The sequence below is a fragment of the Lathamus discolor genome, chromosome 5 (genome assembly GCF_037157495.1).
Source record: "Lathamus discolor isolate bLatDis1 chromosome 5, bLatDis1.hap1, whole genome shotgun sequence".
Classification (NCBI taxonomy): Eukaryota; Metazoa; Chordata; class Aves; order Psittaciformes; family Psittacidae; genus Lathamus; species Lathamus discolor.
This window is the reverse complement of record NC_088888.1, coordinates 89,311,486-89,333,000: the sequence shown is the minus strand read 5'-3', so window position 1 is coordinate 89,333,000 and position 21,515 is coordinate 89,311,486. Positions and strand designations below refer to the sequence as shown.

Here is a 21,515-nt window from a genome sequence, read left to right as displayed (position 1 = left end):
TGATGATAGTACTATGAATTACCTTTGCTTAGAAATTTCAGGCAAAACAGCAGAGTAAATAATTACCACTTATATCTATAAGGTAATGAGCAGCAGCAACCTCATATACAAAAGATCACATATCTGTTTATCTGAACATTGAAAGACAGTGACATTATTAACATTGAGAAATTTAAGAAAGGGTTCAAGCGTCTAAGAATGCTCAGCAACCTTTCATTATCAGTTCTTTAGGTATATTAAAGGTTCCTTCTCACAGATGCATACTGACACTGACTTACTGTAAATGTACATGTGTTCATTATGACTTGCTTCATGGAACTGACACCATCAGGGATACTTTCAATGTGATGTTTTGAAAATAGCAAGGTCAGAAGAGATAACTATCATTTTATTTTTCACACGCAGAATTGTTGTGCTAACATACTTTTAAAAACTTCATGTTTCTACAGAATGGGAGGAGAAAGCATTTTCTAAGAAAATAATCAGCATAATTTATTTAAAAGCTTTAATTCAAATGTTACTGTTAGATATCTATCTAATTAGTCAAACAATGCTCTAGCCTACCTCAAAAATTTACAAAAGATGAGTTCTGGATAGAGAATAATTTCTGACAATTTATTTTATGGCTACCACTTCCTTATAAAACAATGCTTTTACTGTTTTATTGCTGAAAAAAAAATCAGGAAGATGGATTATTCTGGATATTGATATATTAGTTACTCTAGTTGCTCTGTCGGTTGTTTTTTAAAATCAATTATTTTCTTTGTATAACAATTAAATTCTTGCATATGATACGTGGTCAATTTGTCTTGTTTAAAATGTACTAGATAAACATGGAATACGATGTGTTCTACTAAAAGCATAAAGCTAGGTAGCAGAGAAGAAAGCTGCTTTTCAAGTGAGGTTGAACTCTGGAAAAAAGAGATTCCTCCTTTCCTGAGAGTGACTGAGTACATTCAGCCGAGATGCAAGAAGGAAATCTGTAAAATGATGGTAGAAAAACTAAGTAAAAGATTCCAGAAATAAATATACTGACCACAGCCAAAAAGTATACCCATTGCTGAGTACACCACTATCTCAAAGCCTACTGAAAAAGAAAACAGTTTTTATATGTATATATGAGAAGTGCAAACCAGCATGAGTGGCTCTGAAGAATGCAAGAGTTGCGGCGAGAACCTACAGTCCAAGCTAAATGTATCTCAGGGTTTGGAAGGGTGCTGCTTTTGTTTTACTTTGTGCTGTCTCTTGTCTATGTCCCTTGACTGAATGCTCAGTATGCTGAAAGATCATTAGTAGCTGGAATGCATCAGAAACACTTCTGAAGTTCATCTTCCAGCTTAGTTTCATCACACACTCTGTGACTGCTTTACAAAGCAAATTAGAATATTGTAAATGTGGACAATGAACTGATCCACTTAAAACACCCTCCTCGTCCAAAAAAGCACTCCAACAACATCAAATATAACTGAATTTCTAATAAAAAGTTATATGCTAGTAGAGTAGTATAAAATTGCACGCAGTACACAATATTTCTATATTTAAGATACCTTTATTGTTGAATGGTAAGAGCTGAATTCTGGTACTTGATACTACATTTTTTCTTACCTAGGCATTGGGTTTCAGTACCACTCCAGAGACCATTTGCCAAGCATTCTCTCACATGGGAACCAACTAATGTGTATCCTGTGTTACAGGTGAATATTGCAGTAGCTCCATACACTGTTAAGGTTCCAATCTTATTTCCGTTTGGTGGAGATGGAAGACCACCGCAGGAGATAACTAGATAAAAAAAAGACAAACAGCAAAAATCTGAAGTATGAAAATACTTTTCATTATTTCTCAGACTGGAAGACAATGTCCCATCTCACATTTTCTGAAAACGTAAATTATGTTTAAATTTAACATTTTAAAATATTTTAAATAGTTTAATATTTAAAAGTAATAAATGTAAGAATTGTAGATCACAGTAAGGGTTTCATATGCAGGATTTGGCAACACATGTTCTAAATTTGAAAATTCATTAGGATATCTTCACATCTTGACAGCAGCTTTAAACACAATCTGTATTTGCAGTTCCAAAACAAGTGAATAACAACAACGTCTGGGGCAGCTGAGGTTATTTCCCACATGTGCATACTCCTGACTACTCCTCAAATATACTTTCCCTGGCCATTTTAAGTGTAATGTCTGTTTAAAGATATTATCTTTTTTAACATGTAGTACTCCGAATTGTTACGAACAATCTTTTTTTCTCATTCCCCACCACAGTTCATGATCATATAACATATATGGTAGTCTACTTGCTAAAAATATGAATATTCTGTTTTTTCTAGACTTGACCTGTTATCACAGAAACCTCCAGTAGCATCAGCTCTGCTGCAACCCACAGCTATTACAGGCACTGAGCAAAAAAATACCTTTTAAGAATGTATTGAACTCTAATTTAATTTAAACCATACTATCATATCTTTTGTTTCTAGAAGAATATATCAATAATATTGTAATTTAAGATCCAAAGCAATGCCTTCAAGAACTTCACTTACATGTTAGCATAATTCATGGGTTTACTTTTCAAAGCACGTTAATCACAACTGAACTTCCCATCTGAAAACTCATGACCACATTCTTCAATATTTTTAAAAGTTCATTATAGAAAACAACATGGAATTGGGTAGAAGTTGGATAAGATAAAGTACATGCCACTGTGCAATTAAGTCAGTCATAATCAGAATATACGTGACCAAAGTTTCTTATGCATAAGGTATTCAGAGGTGAATAAAACTCATTTAGACTACAGTGAAGTCACACTAACGTAATTTGTGGAGTAGCCTACCACTGCAACTTCTAATGCTAATGCTGAATATGAAACTTATGCATATATTTAAAAATCAAATTATTTTCCTAAAATGTAATGGAATTAATTGTTCTAAACATATTACAAATGCTTTATTATTTTTAATTACAGTGATTCAAATTAAAAATAATTAAACTACATGAATAATGAGCCACCTGACAAGTTAGGCAGCTGTTCAGCATATTCTTAACAAAGTAAAATAAATTCACTGGCTAGGTATCTCTCAATCGAGAACCCTCTTAGTTTTATGTTTTACAATTTCATTAGAGATACTACTTGCAAGTACATATTGATAAATATAATCTAAATGCCTTACCATCAGTGTTTCAATCAGCTTTCCTGCTGCTTTAGAAATATAAACAGATAGACTCTATATTTATATATCCTATCCTCAGCGTGTGAATGACAGAAAGAAAGTAAACAGTAGGCTCCTCAAAATCCTCTACAGTGTATTTCTGGATACTAATGATCTATATCCAAAGGAAATATTACTGAACATCTCTTAGAGAATGAAGTTTGCCATAAGTCAATCCTAATCAGTCCTGTATCAGAGTGAAAAATAATGTACCTGTCTTATGAATAAACTAATCCATTTTCAATCAGCAGCTCCCTGAGTTTCTGTATCTAGCTACCTAATACTTTGCTTTTGGTTAAAAGCATCGCATGTGGGTCACCCCTTTTGCTACTTACATAAAAATTCTATAATTATAGAAGCTGGTCAACAACTAGCTTTTCAAAAACTTCTCAGCTGCTGACTGGTAGCTGCATATTAGGCAGCAAACAAAAACCTGGGTTTTTTTACCATGTGTGCTCAAAAGGGGCACAAATGCAGTTAACAGAAAAAAACCCTCCACTCTCTAATTTTAAATATGAAAACTGATAAAAATCTCAATGATTTATAAGAGATATAAAATAGTCACCTTATTTTTTCCAACTGAGTATTTTTCAGACAATAAATTTTCTCCGAACAAAACGAAAGGAGTAAACCAGAACAAACATAATTCCACACCCCATCATCATTTAGATAAGATCAAATACACTGCTTTCATGTATAGAATCATACAATAGTTAGGGCTGGAAAGGACCTTAAGATCATCTAGTCCCAACCCCCCTGCCATGGGCAGGGACACCTCACACTAAAACCATACCACCCAAGGCTCTGTCCAAACTGGGTTTGAACACTGCCAGGTATGGAGCATTCACAACTTCCTTGGGCAACCCATTCCAGTGCCTCACCACTCTCACAGTAAAGAACTTCCTCCTTATATAAAATCTAAACTTTCCCTGTTGTTACCCCTTGTCCCATCACTACAGTCCTTAATCAAGAGTCCCTCCCCAGAATCCTTATAGAGACCCTTCGGATACTGGAAGGCTGCTATGAGGTCTCCACGCAGCCTTCTCTTCTCCAGGCTGAACAGCCCAAACTTCCTCAGCCTGTCTTCATACGGGAGGTGCTCCAGTCCCCTGATCATCCTCGTGGCCCTCCTCTGGACTTGTTCCAGCAGTTCCATGTCCTTTTTATGTTGAGGACACCAGAACTGCACACAATACTCCATGTGAGGTCTCACAAGAGCAGAGTAGAGGGGCAGGATCACCTCCTTCGACCTGCTGGTCACTCCCCTCTTGATGCAGCCCAGGATATGGTTGGCTTTTTGGGCTGCGAGCGCACACTGCCAGCTCATGTTCATTTTCTCATCAACCAGTGCCCCCAAGTCCTTCTCTGCAGGGCTGCTCTGAATCTCTTCTCTGCCTAGTCTGTAGCTGTGCCTGGGATTGCTCCAACCCAGGTGTAGGACCTTGCACTTGCCATGGTTAAACTTCATGAGGTTGGTATGTGCCCACCTTACAAGCGTGTCAGGGTCTCTCTGGATGGCATCCCTTCCCTCCAGCATATCAACCGGACCACACAGCTTGGTGTCACTGGCAAACTTGCTGAGGGCGCACTCAATCCCCCTGTCTATGTCACTAACAAAGACTGAACAAGACTGGTCCCAACACCGATCCCTGAGGGACACCACTTGTTAGTGGTCACCGGCTGGACATTGAGCCATTGACCACAACTCTTTGTGTGTGGCCATCCAGCCAGTTCTTTATCCACCAAGTGGTCCACCTATCAAATTGATGTCTCTCCAATATATATATGCATCGTTTTGATTGCTGTTACAGGTAGAGCTTTCAGCCTTGTTCTAAAAATATTTTGAATCTTTTTTTATTTTTCTATAAAATAAATATTGGTTTAAATTATTTTCAGTTAAATGGTGTAGATTGTTCTTCATTGTTCTCTTTTTTTTTTTTCTTTTCTATTACTAGCATAATTCTCTAATACTGCCTCTATACATTCTATGCTTTGGGTTTGTAGCCACATACTTCCCAGTGAGAGACTGTCAATTTATACTTGAATCACCCTTGGGAGTGATTCAGTACCTTTTGAGATGACTTTGGGTGTTTTGTCAAGCCTCCAGGTGTTGAAGAAGGCTGAGAATCTATTCCAAGTTCTTTTTAGTATCTACCAGCTTAGAAAGTGTAATTTGTCTCATAATGATATTGTATTTAATTTAAATTTATTGCTTGTATTTAAGCAAATAAATTTTGTCTTCTGTTTGTCACAATGTATATATCACACTGAAGGCTTTGTTCCACCATTTATTTGAAATATGAAAAGCTATTGCTGTTTATGTTCATTCTCTTATCAGCATCATAGAATCATACAAAATACTTTGGTACCATTTATCAGAAGGTATAATTGACATGTCTGAAGCCTTAGCAGAGTTTGACAGAGCAGAATGATACTGTTCTGTTTTATTAAAAAGACCAGAAGGTATAATTTAGTAAGCTGTGCACCTGATCCCAGGAATTTTTTTTCTACAGTGCCACCATAAAAGTTCTCTTATTGTTTCAGCTTGTTTCAGAATAGCCATTCACAAATATTTTCTAACATTAAAAACTTCACCTAACATCAGAAACTTCACTAAATTTTGGAAAAAAAGTCACTCTCTAAAAAGAAATCAACTCTTTCAGGATGACACACTCCACTTGAATCGCTCACTGAAGTTACGTACTACTCAGAAAATTGAATGCCTAAGTTTTTTCAGTTCTGCTTAGTATACTAGGCCTGTCAGTTGCCTATTTTCCTTCAGATACTGGGATCTTCTGTGCTGCCCTGGAATTGAAAGAGAGTACCTGTTTAAGTACTACTGTAATGTAGGAAAAGTTGCTGCTTTAAGGGCAGCAGTACTAGCTGCTGTGCCAAATATCCAGACCAACAAAAGCAAATAACATGCTGGTAAAAGAAGAAACAAAGTCGGGAGGCATGTGGATTTAAGATATTTATAAAATAAAACACATGCATTAAGAAGCACAGGATATTCTGTAAACAAGTATGTTCCTTACCCTTACAACTTGGCCTTTCATTGCCTACGCTCCAGGTTCCATTAGTCCTACACTGTATGAGTCTTCGACCCAATAAATAATATCCAGGACTGCAGCTGAGCATGACTTGAGCTCCATACTCATTCAGTGACCCATAGATCAGTCTCCAGACAACATGTTCTGAGACCAGAGTCTCTATGCTGGGGCAAGTTACAGCTGTGAAGAAAAGACAAATATTAGCATTCTACTCCCAAGTTTACTCATAGATATGTGTGTTGCCTTACTGGCAGAACTTTTGCAATATATAATTGACCATACCATATGCATCCTTGAAATACAAGTTCCAGGAAAAATAATGAACATCATACAATGAGTATACAAATTGAGAAGGAGTTGGTAGCTTATTTTAATTTACTGAAATGCAGTAGAACAATGACATAGAGTTATGTTAGCTAAGGCGATTTACTTAAAAGTTTCAGAGACAAAACACATCACAGACTACAGATAATGTAAGAGGAAAAGCAAATAATGCTGTATCATTTTTGCAAAGGCTCAAATGATGCTTTATTTTCTAATCCATGACACTTACTTTAGAATAGCTCTAAAAAGCTTTAATAGGCTGCCATAAAAGCTGCTAATACACTTTTAAATACTAATTACTATAAAGATTAGTAATGGCATATTGTGGGTATTCAGGAAAATCATTATATTCCAGTTTAGAACATCTGATGCAAAAACATAAAGATGCCAGTAGACAAGATCTCTGGTTTATGTTTTTCATAAGGCTTAATATAGCTACCAACCATACACAGTATTTCGAAATATTTTTCAGTTTCAATCTGATACGATGCAATTCAAGATAATATGCACAAACTATTTACAACATTTAGAATATTGACATGAATTTTTGATGTGCCTGTGTCTCTAAAGATTAGACAAGTTTTATAAAAATATTTATGATTATTTAAAAATAGCTTTATTTGCTCTCTTATACAATATTTGTAGTTCAGAAGTTCCCTGCTATAGAAGAAGTCTGAATGAGTTAGTGTCTGCTTATACCCCAAGAATAGTTTAGAAAAAACTACTACCCCAGCAACACTTACAAAAGCTGTATTTTCCAAAGAAACACAAAGAAACAGGTAAGAGAAATTTAGTTTCTCATTTGTTTTCCTTATATTTTGCTAAAAAGAGGTGATACATTTTCTAAATACCTAGTATACTTAGGAATCATTACCTCTGATCTTCTGTACAATATCCTAATGTAACCACACTATGTAGTGTAAGTCAAAAGCTATTAGGAGAAAGTGTGCAAAAACCTCAAACTATAAGGAAGAAATTAGAAGAGTCTGATTCTCATTTACCTTATGTTGTGGGTTAGTGCTTAAACCACAACACCTTATGATAAATTTACACCATTCTACCACAGAAAGGATGAATAAGTTGATGAAAAAAAGTTACATGATCTGTAGAATTTATGCTGTCTGAGAGGTATAAAGTGATTTTATCACAAGTATGAATATGTGATTAAAGAGACTATTTCAGACACTCATTGAATTACAAGGAAAAGGATAGAAGCAAAAATCCTGTCAAAGTTTAGATATCCACCGCTTTTCAGAATACCCTTGATAATACTAGAATTATACATCTAACTTTTCCAACAGTTATCTTAATCATGGTAAATTCTAGCATATAGGAAACACAGAACTGGCACCACACAATGTACCTGTGAAGATGTGCAAGAATTTATGAAGGGAAAATCATCTGAAGAACTTCAAAAGACAGATTATAAGGTTATATTGAGTTGAATTTGTAGAATATTTTCTTTGATTTTTTTTTTTTTTCAGTATATCTTAGGAAGGACTGCCAGCATATAGTCACTCTGAAACATAACAGTTCTTCACTTTGGCCTTTATAACAGTATTCTGATTAGTTATTAACTGTTTCCCAAGTTAAAGGAGGACTCCCTACTACCTAATATAATTTAATTTGACACTGATATTAAACTGTGCTTCATAGCTACTCAAAGATTACAAATTATTAACCAAGAAACAGGTTTTTTTCATATTTGCTGTTAAATAGAATAAGCATATCAAAACGCTTCACTTAATACCTTGCAGTGAAATTTATATAGGCCTGTAAGAAAACACAAAATGTTCTTAATACCCTTAAATTTATCACTTCTGCTTACAAGCAATATTTTTATTGATTCTTTCAAAGATGAAAGCAAGCTTCTTATTTGGTTTAAAAGTAAAACTTTTAGTCTTAACCATAGGTGAGATCTTCAGACACTTGGAGATACAAGGCTCAGCTATTTCAGGCTATGTAAATAACTACTCTCCATACTGAGGGTAGTACGTAATTTCTTCTTTCTTTAGCTATAAATATACTCAGAATCTCATTGCAAGTACACTTTACAAACAACTGTCAGATGCTGATACATGATTGTACAATTTGTAATTTAGGATGTTACCGAGTACAGAATATACTTCCAGACCATGTTGATGTAATCAACTAAAACTGTTGCTTGAAAAATTTTAATTTTACAGAGACTGATTATTTTCCCCATCCTTCAAGAAACAACAACAAAAGAAACCTATTAACAGATGCTTGATTTTGTGCACATGGTTTATGAATGAGTGCATCAATTTGCTTCTCTCAGTCTCTCTCTTGCAAACTATGGGTTAGGCATTATTTAAATTGCCATTTACAAGAAACTCTGTAAGGAATGATCTCAATATCTCGCAGATGGGAACATGTTCTCTCTTTTCTCCAGGTACTTTGATACAGAAATATATGAATAATATTGCTTTACAAAAAAACCCTACAGGTTTCTGACCATAGGTCAGTAAACATAATTATAATTTGAAATTGTGATTAAGATCACCTATTTTAATGACATGACAATCTCCATATATTGACAATTCTGAATAGACCCAAAAGGAGGGAATTCATAATGAGATATACCTACCATAAAAAAAGACAAAAAATTAGTTGCTCTATGAGCCCAGGTATATTTGCTACTCAAGACATGAGCAAAAAGTCACCAAGCAAAATGTTTACTACACAAACATTGGCAATAACCAAAAAAATAAAACAAGATATGTTCAACTACATCAACTAAAATCTAACAAGAATTTGTGCAGTAATGTGTTCAGCTTTTAGTTTTAACTCTTAAGAACAATTAATTCTTTGTAATTTTGTTATCCTTTTCACTTGCCTTTCCGGTCAACAAACACACTGCACTATCAATATACAGATTTACAGAATCATGGAATCATTAGGGTTGGAAGGGACCTCTGAGGATTATCTAGTCCAAACCGCTGCCAAGGTAAGGCCACCCAGCACAGGCTACACAGGAATGTAGGCTACACAGGAATCCAGACAGGTTTTGAGTATGTCCAGAGGGAGTCGCCACAACTTCCTTGGGCAGCATGGTCCCAGTGCTCTGCCACCCTCAACACAAAGAAGCTCTTCCTCATGCTGAGGGTGTTTCAGTCTATGCCATTGCTCCTTGTCCTGTCACCAGGCATCACTGAAAAGAGTCTGGCACCATCCTCCTGGCACCCACCCTTGAGATATTTTTATGCATTAATGAGATCCCCTCTCAGCCTTCTCTAGATTAAACAGGCCCTGCTCCCACAGTCCCTCATAAGAGAGATGCTCCAAACCCCTGATCACCCTTGTGGCCCCTCTACTGGACCCTCTCCAGTAGCTCCCCGCCTTTTACTGAAAGAGCCCAGTGATCCAGATGTGGTCTCTCTAGGGTCAAGCAGAGGGGCAGGATCACCTTCCTTGACTTGCTGGCCACACTCCTCCTGATGCACCCCAGAATACTACTGGCCTCCTGGACAGAAGGTCACACTGCTGCCTCATAGTCAACTTATCATCCACCAAAACTCCAAGGTCCTTCTCAGCCGAACTGCTCTCTAGTAGGTCACCCCAACCTGCATTGGTACTGGGGGTTCTTCCTCCCCAGGTGCAGCACCCTACACTTGTCCCTGTTGAACCTCATTAGGTTTCTCTCCACCCAGTTCTCCAACCTATCAAGGTGTTCTGCTGACAGGCAGGGTACGCCACAAAACCACTAATGCTAGTGGTATAATATGCAGTTTATTAAACAAGCACACTAAATCAAACAATCACACTAACGTGAATCAGGTATATACCTCTCCATATATAGTAAATAAGCACAAGAAAGCAAATCACATATATATATAAGTACAGAGAATAATTAGCAATGAATCAAGTCATTACTGCATAGACAGAAGAGAGATCAAAAAGAAATACATCGCCAATTACCACTGAATCATCCACGCCCACACTTCAAGCTGGGAAGCCCCATAGCAGCCAATGCCAGGAGTCTCAGATAACTAGGAAAATTCCCATGCACGGCATCGACCCATATGTGAGGCTTTGGATTTGGCCACAAGAGGGTCCTGTACTTATACCCTTAGGAAAACGACCAGCTTTATGGCAGATCTGTAATTGTTTACTTGTGGGGCCATGCAGTTTCTCATGATCTGACTGTTGTCCACACCAAGAGCATTGGCCAGGAGCTCTGGTGTGGCCAAGTATGAAGGTCATAGAACAGCTGCACACCTACAGTTTCCTGGCTCTTTCCGACAGTCACCATGAATATATATACTCTACTGAATACATGGTGACAAAAACATACTTTATTATGTCTTTCAGTCATGAGAACGAAACAACTCTCAGCTAGGTTCCCATCCATTACACAAGGTCCCACCGAATGCCAGCACAGCCTTCAGGTGCATCAGCCACTCTCCCCAGCTTCATATCAGCAAACTTGCTAAGGGTACATTCTATCCTTTTGTCCAGGTTGCCAATAAACAGGTTGAATTCTTAGAGTCTCAATACCAGAAGACTGACTCTACCCTCATACTGAGTTGTCCTTCTGTCTACAAGTCTTTGCTTATCTTTTCTTACTGTTTAATAAGCAAAAAAAGTACATCTCACACTATTCCAAGAATATCTTAAATATTGTGACTCTGAATGTAATCTTGTTTCCAGGGAGAAAAAAGACAAGTACAACATATATGATGGAAAAATATCTCAATTACAGGAACCTGCTAATATTATTTGGAAATCTAATGCCGTCTGATACTTTGTTGCCATTTTCAGCAGGTAGTTAAAACAACCATAAGGAAAGGGAAAGAGCATTTTTCTCTTACTGTATTGTGAATTTATAAAACAATAATGAGAACTATATTGTTCAAATATACCCTTTTGACTAAATTCATTATTAGTTTAAAAAAAGCAAGATTAAGGTCAAGTTGTATATTATGCTTGAGAGACTAGTATGGTTTAAATTCCTAAGTATTAGGAAAATAAGAAGACAGTAGGAAACTAAATAATCCCATACACCACAGAATGTAGGAACAAAATAGCATCACCTTATCAAGTTGATAGTTTCAATAGGCTAGTAGAAAACAAAAAAAGCAACAAACAAAACCAAAACTACAGAATAACCCAAAAAAAAAAAAAGTTCTTCTTGTCACTCAACATATTTAAGATTTATTAAAGAAAATATTAGGAGAATTATTAGGTACAGTGTTCTAAATGTCGTAACAAATAAAAACCCCAGCAGTTGCACAATATCTACAATGAGCTGGTATTGAATCTTTGCCTTATTATACTGACAAATTCCTTTTTGCATTTGTAATACGACTTATGCTTTCTTCCAGAACTACTTATGATTCATCGTTCTATAACTAGTCATTGTACAGCCACATCAAAAATTATTAAAAATCTTCTAAGATTTCTAACTATTTTCCAATCATTGTCTGAACCATCACAGTTACAGCTCAGCACACCAGAGCTTCTACAGTGAAATCTGCAATATGCAGATTATGCAAAGGTAACATTAGCTGTTCTTTAAAATGTTTGATATTAGAGAAATTACATAACCCAAAGAAGGAACCAATTTAAATCTCTGAACAAATATATTAAAGGTGTAATGGGAAACAGAAATAAAGTTATGCCATTATGGGGACCATCCCAGACAATTAAATTCTTACAAAAATTAATTAACCACAAACTCAATTTCCTAGGTTATGCACCCACTTACTCCTACAAAAAGAAAAGCAAGTGAGAATTGAGGCTAAAAGTTTTCGTATTTCAGCAGTATTTTTGTTAATAAACATATGCTGTATACATTCATACTCTTGGTTCACAAAATATGTTACTTGGTTTTAGAAAACCGGTAGGCTACCTTGGCATAATCAGGGAAATAAAAAAAGAGTCATTGTGATCTTGGAATAAGTGAACACATTCAGTCTACTGATCTTGGAAAGAGAAACATGGACATAAATCATAACATTTGCTGTCATTGGTTTTTTTTTTTTTTACCTTCTCACACAATAGTTTCAATTAGTTCTTTAGATCTGGTCAAAAAGCACAGACGGTGCATGGAACTGGAAGTTCTGCTTTTATTAAGCAGATCCTACTTTAATACTCTTTTCTGTATATTTCTTAAAGCAGGTTTAGGCCTGCAAATTTCCTATGGAATAAAAAAGGTTATATTTCCATTAATTTAAAGTGGTCAAGTGTCTGTATATCTTTTTTACTATACGTCTATCAAAATTCTAAAACTAAGCATTATTCATAATACTAAGAATTTGCATTAGATATTTTTTAGCATGAAAATACACCTGTATTAAAGGAATGTTTCCTGATGGTCCAGAGAACATTTTGTTTTGCTTTCTCATAAAAAGTGAAGCTTTACTCGCAAAAATGATGTGCTAACATTCACCCAGTAGTTCTAAAAGTATCATACATACTTAAACTCTCCTTAGTGCAAACACTGGGACTGTACAGCATCTCAACCTAGCAAGAAATCAAAAACCCTAAGAAAATATATTTAGTGACTCCCCAAAAGACAGAGATTCTTGTCATCTTCAGCATATGAAGTGTAGATAGTACAAATCACAAGGATGTTCAGACAAAAATGTATACTACTTCTGTTCTCATTTCTATCAGTTTTGAAATTTTTTAACCAAAGCAAAAACCCCTGTACTAGGTGAAAAAAGTGAAATCACTTCTAGAACACTGAAATACATAGATTTCCAAGTCGGAGGAATTTCACAGGAGGAGAAAGACACACAGGTAAACAAGAACATAGTGAAAAATATTTAACAATGTAAATAAAAAATGCAAAACCAAAAGAAGTGTCTCAGACCTTATGAAGTTTAACCATGCCAAGTGTAAGGTCCTACACCTGGGTCAGAGCGATCCCAGGCACAGTTACAGGTTAGGCAGAGAAGAGATTCAGTTCAGCCCTGCGGAGAAGGACTTGGGGGTGATGGTCAATGAGAAAATGAATATGAGCCGGCTCCAGTGTGCACTCGCAGCCCAGAAAGCCAACTGTATCCTGGGCTGCATCAAAAGGAGCGTGACCAGCAGGTCGAAGGAGGTGATCCTGCCCCTCTACTGCTCTTGTGAGACACCCACTTGGAGTATTGTGTGCAGTTCTGGTGTCCTCAACATAAAAAGGACATGGAACTGCTGGAACAAGTCCAGAGGAGGGCCACGAGGATGATCAGGGGACTGGAGCACCTCCCGTATGAAGATAGGCTGAGAAAGCTGGGGCTGTTCAGCCTGGAGAAGAGAAGGCTGCGTGAAGACCTCATAGCAGCCTTCCAGTACCTGAAGGGTGCCTATAGAGATGCTGGGGAGGGACTCTTCATTAGGGACTGTAGTGATAGGACAAGGGGTAATGGGTTAAACAGGGGAAATTTAGATTAGATATAAGGAGGAAGTTCTTTACTGTAAGGGTGGTGAGGCACTGGAATGGGTTGCTCAAGGAAGTTGTGAACGCTCCATATCTGGCAGTGTTCAAGGCCAGGTTGGACAGAGCCTTGTGTGGGATGGTTTAGTGTGAGGTGCCCCTGCCCATGGCGGAGGGGGGGGGAGGGGAAGGAGGGGGGACGGAACTAGGTGATCTTAAGGTCCTTTCCAACCCTAACTATTCTATGATTATATGAATGGATTGACCCTCACCAACACCTTTAAATTATTTTGTTTCTTTACAGTATAGTTACAGATACTATCCCAAGCATGAATCTCTCCATTAAGTTAGATATCCAAGTGCAGCTCTCAATTGAATTTAGGGAGCAGCACATCTAAATTTTGCATTGACAACTAAGTGCTTTTCTGTTTCCACCTTCCAGCCTCTGTTTTGTAAGATCTTACTTCTCTGCACTTGATACACATCCTGAAGAAAGCGGGACACTAATAATAAGAAAAATAATTTTCAATAATTAGCCATAAAATGTAATAATCGTGCTATAATGGTGGAATTTCACACAATAATAGCAAGACATTATATCATACAAAGGAGAGGAAGGAAATTTCATTTCTGTTCTTTTCCTTTTTTAGCTTGCCATTGCAAGAATCAGCATCTGTATCTCCATAATAGCAGAAAATATTCAAATTCAAATTGTATCTGATGAAATTGAATAGACAAGAAAATTCCCAAAAGATTGTTCTTTTTTTTTTTTTTTTGTTTTTTCATCTTGGAAAGATGAAAACTTATGACTTTACAGGTATGTAAAAATGCGTAAAAGAGTGTTTCTCGGCTAACTATAGTTACATCTTAAAATCCTAAATCTGTTATCATGCTTGTACATCCTTTCTTTTTAAGCATTATCTGAATGATGTCAGTTGGGGTAAAAGGTATTAGATACAGTTTATATGGAATACAGTAAGGAAGGAATCATGCAAACACCAGTACTCATCTATAGTTAAAGTTGTTTGATTATTCAGATTTCTTGGATATATCTACACCTTTTGGAAGGGATGTTTTCTGGAAGTGCGCATCACACTCACTTCTCTGACCACCACTAATGTACTAATTTACAGGTTTCAGCAGAAAGTTTTTGTATACTGTCCTTCATTCATATGTAAAGTTACAACCACATGGTCATTCTGTAAATTAAGCACTGGCCTGGTTTAAAGTATTGCCTGATAAAGGCTTTCAAATAGCAATATGGCTAGATATCTCTAGTTCCCTTCCCCTTGCGCTAGAGATCTCTATGTAGCATAACTGAAGCAAGTTGCTTTGTCATTCAGTTAAGATGTCTTAATAGGAATCTGTTGATTGGTATTTCATGCAATTAAATTCAATAGCTCAATATCTATGATTCATCTGTGTCTTGCTGTATGACCAACACAAATTATTTCTCATGATTCAAATCTGATGTAAATACTTTTAATGAGAAGAAAGGAATTTAAACATCTGCTTCAGGAGTTATTATCAGAGATATCTTGCAAAACAAACTGCACAGATTTCAACCTTTATTTTAACATACCTGGGGATAAAATGGACTCATTTATTTATCATTTACCTTTCTGTGTTGTGTTTGCTGCTCATCAAGTCTGAGATGTTTCTGTCTCTGGAAACTAAATACATTTATCCTTACAGAAGGTTGTTGTGCAGATTATCTAAGCTTTTCTGTACTTTGCAAGTAAGAAATCCTGGGTAATGCATGCCTGCTCTGAATAGCAACACATTTTGAAAATATTGACTTTAATATTGTCAAGTAGATTACTAGCATTTTAATTTCGCGCTTCTGGCTTTAGAAGTAATGAGATTCTTTTTCAAAATGAATACATTTTTAGAAAAGAAAAAATAAGAGAAAAAAATGATATGTTTTTGTAAGGCTATTATAAATGTTAAACAAATCCTTTTAATGTTGAAAGTTCTGCTTTTTTTAACTGGGTAGTCATTGTCTAACTAAGTTCGATCATTTCAGTAACACAAGTTTTGTTGGGGTTTTTTTGCACTGAAGATACAATGTCTTTTATTCAGTATTTTTAATGCCCATTTATTTTAACTGGCATCTTCCCTTCAAAAAAAGCTGTTGATATTTTTTTCTGATTAACCATTCAAGTTATGTTCTCTGTAGCTTGTCCATTTTTTTTTTATTTTTTTTTTTCTGAGAGAATGAAGTGCAGCTCAATACACTGGAGCACTGCCTTCCCTCGGCACATGGCTCTGAGGTTCAGAGCGTTCTGTGTGATCACTGCTGCTTTTGAATAATTTTTCTTATGTACCCTGTGGAACTGCTCTGTACAGTTTTAGCACCATCCTTCAAGAAGGTGTAGACCAATTAGAGATAGTCCAGAGGATAATAATGAGAATCACTGGTCCAGAAATTATGAAGAAAAGAGTGACAGTGAATCACAGCAAGACAGCCATCTCCACAGAAAAGGTGACTGAGTGTATTGGGTGCAGGAGTCAAGGAGTTGATGGGGGGAGTGCAGGGGTGGCCTCAGTGAGGAAAGGCTTGGGCTGCTGGGCTGCTATCCGGGTTAATTACCTACACTAGCAGTATTTTAAGAAATAGTTTTTGCTTTTATTTAGAAGCTACATTAAAATAAATTGGTGCATGTAACCATTACTGTGAAAATGGAGAAGAGCACATTATTCATAAGAAGAAAATGTGCATGAAACTGAATTATCTAATAATTTTAATTCAGGTTTTTTGAAGAATACACAAAAGGTTTTTTGGTTTTTTGGTTTTCTGTTTTTTCTATTAAACAATTGCATAGGCTTCTGCTTTACTTAATGATTGAATGTTCCTGATGGCAAGTTCAGGGCATATATACACAGAAAACCTAAACATCACCAGCAGATGAGAAAGTTCAAGGGAAATATGCTTGAGAAATACATGCCCACTTACATTTGCAAACAGGTGGCCTCCCTTTGTTGCTCCATGATCCATCTTCTTGACACACTGCAGTTGCTTGTTGACTAGATTCTAGCTTGAAGCCCTCATTACATTCATATATCAATCTACTGCCCAAAGTGAATTCATTACCTATAACTGAACCATTCCCAGGGGAGTCAGGAATACCACAAGATACAGCTGAAATGAAAGAAAAGAAAAAGATAAAGAATTGGCATTTCTTCATGTATTTTTTTATTAATATTATCCCACTGAAATAAGAAACAGATCAGTAATTTTGACTTATCTTGTTCATAACAACTGAAATTAATTTTCCATAGCATTTACAACATTCCAATAAATGTAACAGCATTTAAAACATTGATAAACACTTTGAAATGCATCTAACATAGACAACATTTTGTAAATCATTATATTGTTTAATACAGTCACTGTAGAGACAGAAATTTCCGCATAAGATAACAGCAATTAGGATTCCCTAGCTTATTATTTGCTAGAGGAAAAATTCAAGAAAGTGTCCAAAGTGATTTGGTTCAAGAACCAATGAACTGGAAAAATTCTTAAATGCTGTCTAATAGTCTGTTTCCATTCTCTTCGTGTTACTTTCATTCCTGTACTACTATAAAAAAAACCTCCGTGTATGTTTGATCTATAATTACAAAACAGTGTTATTTAAGAATCCAACATAACATTTTTTGCCTGATGAGAAAAGCACCTAAATGACTAGTCAGGGAAAAACTCCACTGATGTTAAGGACACTATTCAGATATCTAAACACTTGTTTACTTACTTGACTAATCCACTTCAGAATGCTAAATATTATGTGAATTCAGGCTTATTCATTTTCCACATCATGAAGGAAATTACTACTGAATTATTTTCACTTTTTTTTTTTCTCCTTCAGAATTTGTCTCCAGACAAGCAGTTATTCTTTCTAGCTCATAAAATCTAATTTGTTGTCAATTTAGTGAAGTTTGAGTGGCATCTAGAGGTTTGTTTTTTTTTTTTCTTAGTTATTCATTTCTTCTACCAGACTTAGTACAGTTAATTTTAAAGTATCTCATAACATACAATTTTATGGTGGCGTACAATCACAAAATATCTATTTCAGTCGCTTTTAGGAGAGAACTTCAAGGCAGGATTAGCTTCTGCCATCTCACTTCTCAGATTCCCTGATTTTGATAATAAAAAGAAGACAAGTCTTCAGAATACTTTTAAAAAAAAAAAAATCTTTTAATGCTGTTTTATTTTAAAATAATTATTTATGCAGTTACTAACTCTAGGTACTTGAGTAAGTCAGTAATGTTGGTAAAGATTTTATATTTGCCCCATAGCACTTCTGAAGGAAAAGTCATAGTATCATTTTCTTTGAAAGGATATCATGTTCTTCAAAACTTCAACTTGGAGTGGAGAACCCATCACATTATTACAATTAATATATATATAGAAGTTCGCATACAGAATCACTAGATGCTTTGAGTTTGGCATCAAGTTTATTGTTTTACTGTAAATACACTGAATAGAACACAGCTTTGAAGTTTTCATTTCTAAATATTTACCACTAAGAAGCAGAGTTTTGTAAATGAAAATGTCTTTTCCGTATATATAGTCAATTTTAAGAAGCAATTCATTTTAGCAATTAAAAAGTCCTTTGGATATTTGTTCCTTTCCCCTTGACACTGTGAAGATTTATTATTTTAATAAAGTCAATATATTTCAAAAGAAGAAATGACAGCCTTTGTCTGAAATTTGTTAAAAGGAGGTTAAAATAAGTATTAAAAAAAATCTAATTTTTATTACCATTTACTCAATTCAATGTATATGATTAATTTTAAAACACATCATCATGGTACCATAAGCACAACTCTCAAATTTGTTTTCAATATTACCAAGTTGTCACATTTGATGCATTTAAATTAAATACAACAAAGTATTTTGCGTATGATTATAATGAGGAGAGGTAAGCATTATAAAGTGATGAGTGGTTAGTTAATTTCATTTGCTTCCATCTGGAATGTGTCAAATTGCTGATAGAAGCAGAACTGTAGGAATGTTCTGAAATAAACGGCTTCCTTTGTAACACAACTTCTTGCACCCTAATCAGTGCTTCTCTCTCCTTGTCAACATTGAGTACTTTCTTCCTCAGCAATAGCTGAGCCCCCTGCCACTAGAAGGAGTAGTGGTGGGACAGAGAAGGGTGAGAAAGGTGGTAAGGAAGGGGTTCTGGAGACCACTGCATACTGCTGTTAATGGTGCTAGAGAAGGTGAAGGGCAAAAGCAAGTTCTGCTGGTTCTGAGAGCAAGTCTTTGTATTAGGAGTCATTCCCCACATGGTGACCACAGGAGTGATAGCTCTTCAGGGCTGTGGTGTACTCGAAATAGGCAGCAGAGGTACATCTGATTCAATGCCCTTTCTATTCCCTTAATAACCTATTTAATCTACCTACACCACTGGAACCAACTCCGACCATCTGTCCTATAAGCAGAATTTTACACTTGCAAAATATTTGTTTGCATCCTGAATTGTCAGAAGGTTAAACTCAATGTGTCTTTCTATATCAAAAAATGCCAACGCATTCTCCATTTCCAGTCACGTTTTCTGTGAAATGTTTCAGTGCCTCCAGAGCCTTGCACTATGTCCCTCCCTGCCCTAACAAGCCTCTCTCAGTTCTGTTTTGTGGCAGTGTGTCTGAATGCTTGACGTAGAATGTAACTGGGTTAAGATTTAACTTCCAGTCAACTTTTCAGGTCTCCTTTCTGATATCAAAACAACAATCTCTGTGTCAAGTGTGCATACATTTAACTGTATATAAACAAAATTCTGATTTTCAAAAGAACTATATTTACCCATTCATGTATGTATGGATCTGTACACAAAGATGACCCTTATTCTAGTTCTTTCTAAATGCTTCCAACACAAATTAACTTCAAAAAAAGCAGTAAGAATTTACTATGTAATTTGAAAATAAACAAAAACCAAGGTCTGTTTAGTTCATGTTCGAAGCAAACAATTCTGTCAGCATTTGCTCTTCACCTCTAGCAATAACCTTTCTAGAAACTAATGAATAGTTCTGGACTGTGTAGCTCTTATGCACAAGTTAGTTTAAAGAAAAAGCAATGTACAATGCCCAGGGCACACCTAGGTGGGCTTATCAGCTATGTCAGTTCTGATGCAATGTCAGGTGTGCCAAAGCACCTCAAAATCTATGCTTATCTGTTTTCAGTCCTCTAGTGTCTGTTATTCCTCTGCTGCTGCTGCATCTCGTACTGCGATACTGTGAGATTATTCTCACCGCTGCTTTAGCTACTAATAAAAAAAACAGTTTTGGCATTCTGGCACTGTTCCTGTTACAGTCTATCTGTTTATTTGTTGTTTGTTTCTTCCCCAGAAACTGGGATTGGAAAGAAATATTCTTACTACTACTGATTTTATGATGCTGCTAATGGCTTTTAGCAGTGTCCAAGGAAAACATATTAGCCCAGCTAGTTTTATTAAATAGCAAGTACTTTGACATTTGAAGTAAAGCTAGCTGAAATAAACTGACTGAAATGGTGTACTGTCTTTGGACAGTGGAAACAATGTCACTACTGTTCACATCCAAGTATTTTGAAGCTCACAGCTTGCCATATAACTATAAAATAGTAAATGGTGTCAGAAAATCTTCTGACTTGAGGAACTGTCAACATGCTTCTTAGGTCAATGATTAGATGAGATGGCCAGGTTCCATATGGGACACGTGTATTCAGCATGTGAAAAGTACGTAACATTAATTGTCTCTATTTTCTTGCACAGCAGAAAAAATTTACTTCTTCCAAACAACAGGCAATCAATACAAGTATAAAGCCTTTTACTGCCTAGACACTGAGATGCAGTTTTAGTTGCTCTTAAATGTTCCACATGTGCTACTGGAATTTATTTCTTACCAAACCCAGTAAATTTAAAGTTTATGGGTATACCATTAAGATATATTTAAAGCATGCAAATTCACTGAATACATAAAAGAAGCTGTAGTCTGAATTACAGTCAGATATTGAGTTTATTTCCATAAAACTGGAAAATCCCTAAATTTAATGCAAAAGCATTTGTCATTTAGTGACCTGCTTCTGGCACTGAACATAGTGCTGAGAAAAGCATTTAAATACCCTAAACTTAAAGGTATCAACAGAGAAGTCACTAAAAGTGGGCTTCATAACAAAATCCATGCTGAGGGGCTGTCGTGGTTTAACCACAGCCATCAACTCTTCCTCTCCCGTGTCACCCTGATGGGACGCGGAGGAGAACTGGAAAAAGGTAAAATCTGTGGGCTGACATAAGGACAGTATAATAACTAAAATAACGTAAGTCATAATAACAATAATAGGAAAAAGAGAGAGAGATGTATAAAACCCAAGAAACACAAGTGACGCACAATACAATTGCTCATCACCCACTGATTGATATCCAGCCTGACCCAAGCAGCGATTGTTCCCTTTCAGGTAACTCCCCCCAGTTTATATACTGGGCATGATGTGCTGTGGTATGGAATACTCCTTTGGCTGCTTTGGGTCAGGTGTCCTGTCTCTGCTTCCTCCTGGTTTCTTGT

General features: G+C 36.1%; 1 protein-coding gene across 1 annotated transcript in view; it reads right to left on the bottom strand.

The window, feature by feature from the left end:
• Nucleotides 1-21,515, bottom strand: part of CSMD1 (CUB and Sushi multiple domains 1) — a 1,149,005-nt gene that overhangs the window by 66,446 nt on the left and 1,061,044 nt on the right. Inside the window, exons 50-52 of the mRNA XM_065681530.1 lie at nucleotides 16,927-17,112; nucleotides 6,245-6,439; nucleotides 1,606-1,779 (exon numbers count right to left, since the gene is read on the bottom strand). Coding sequence (XP_065537602.1) covers nucleotides 1,606-1,779; nucleotides 6,245-6,439; nucleotides 16,927-17,112 — 555 coding nt within the window. The remainder of the gene's footprint in view (nucleotides 1-1,605; nucleotides 1,780-6,244; nucleotides 6,440-16,926; nucleotides 17,113-21,515) is intronic.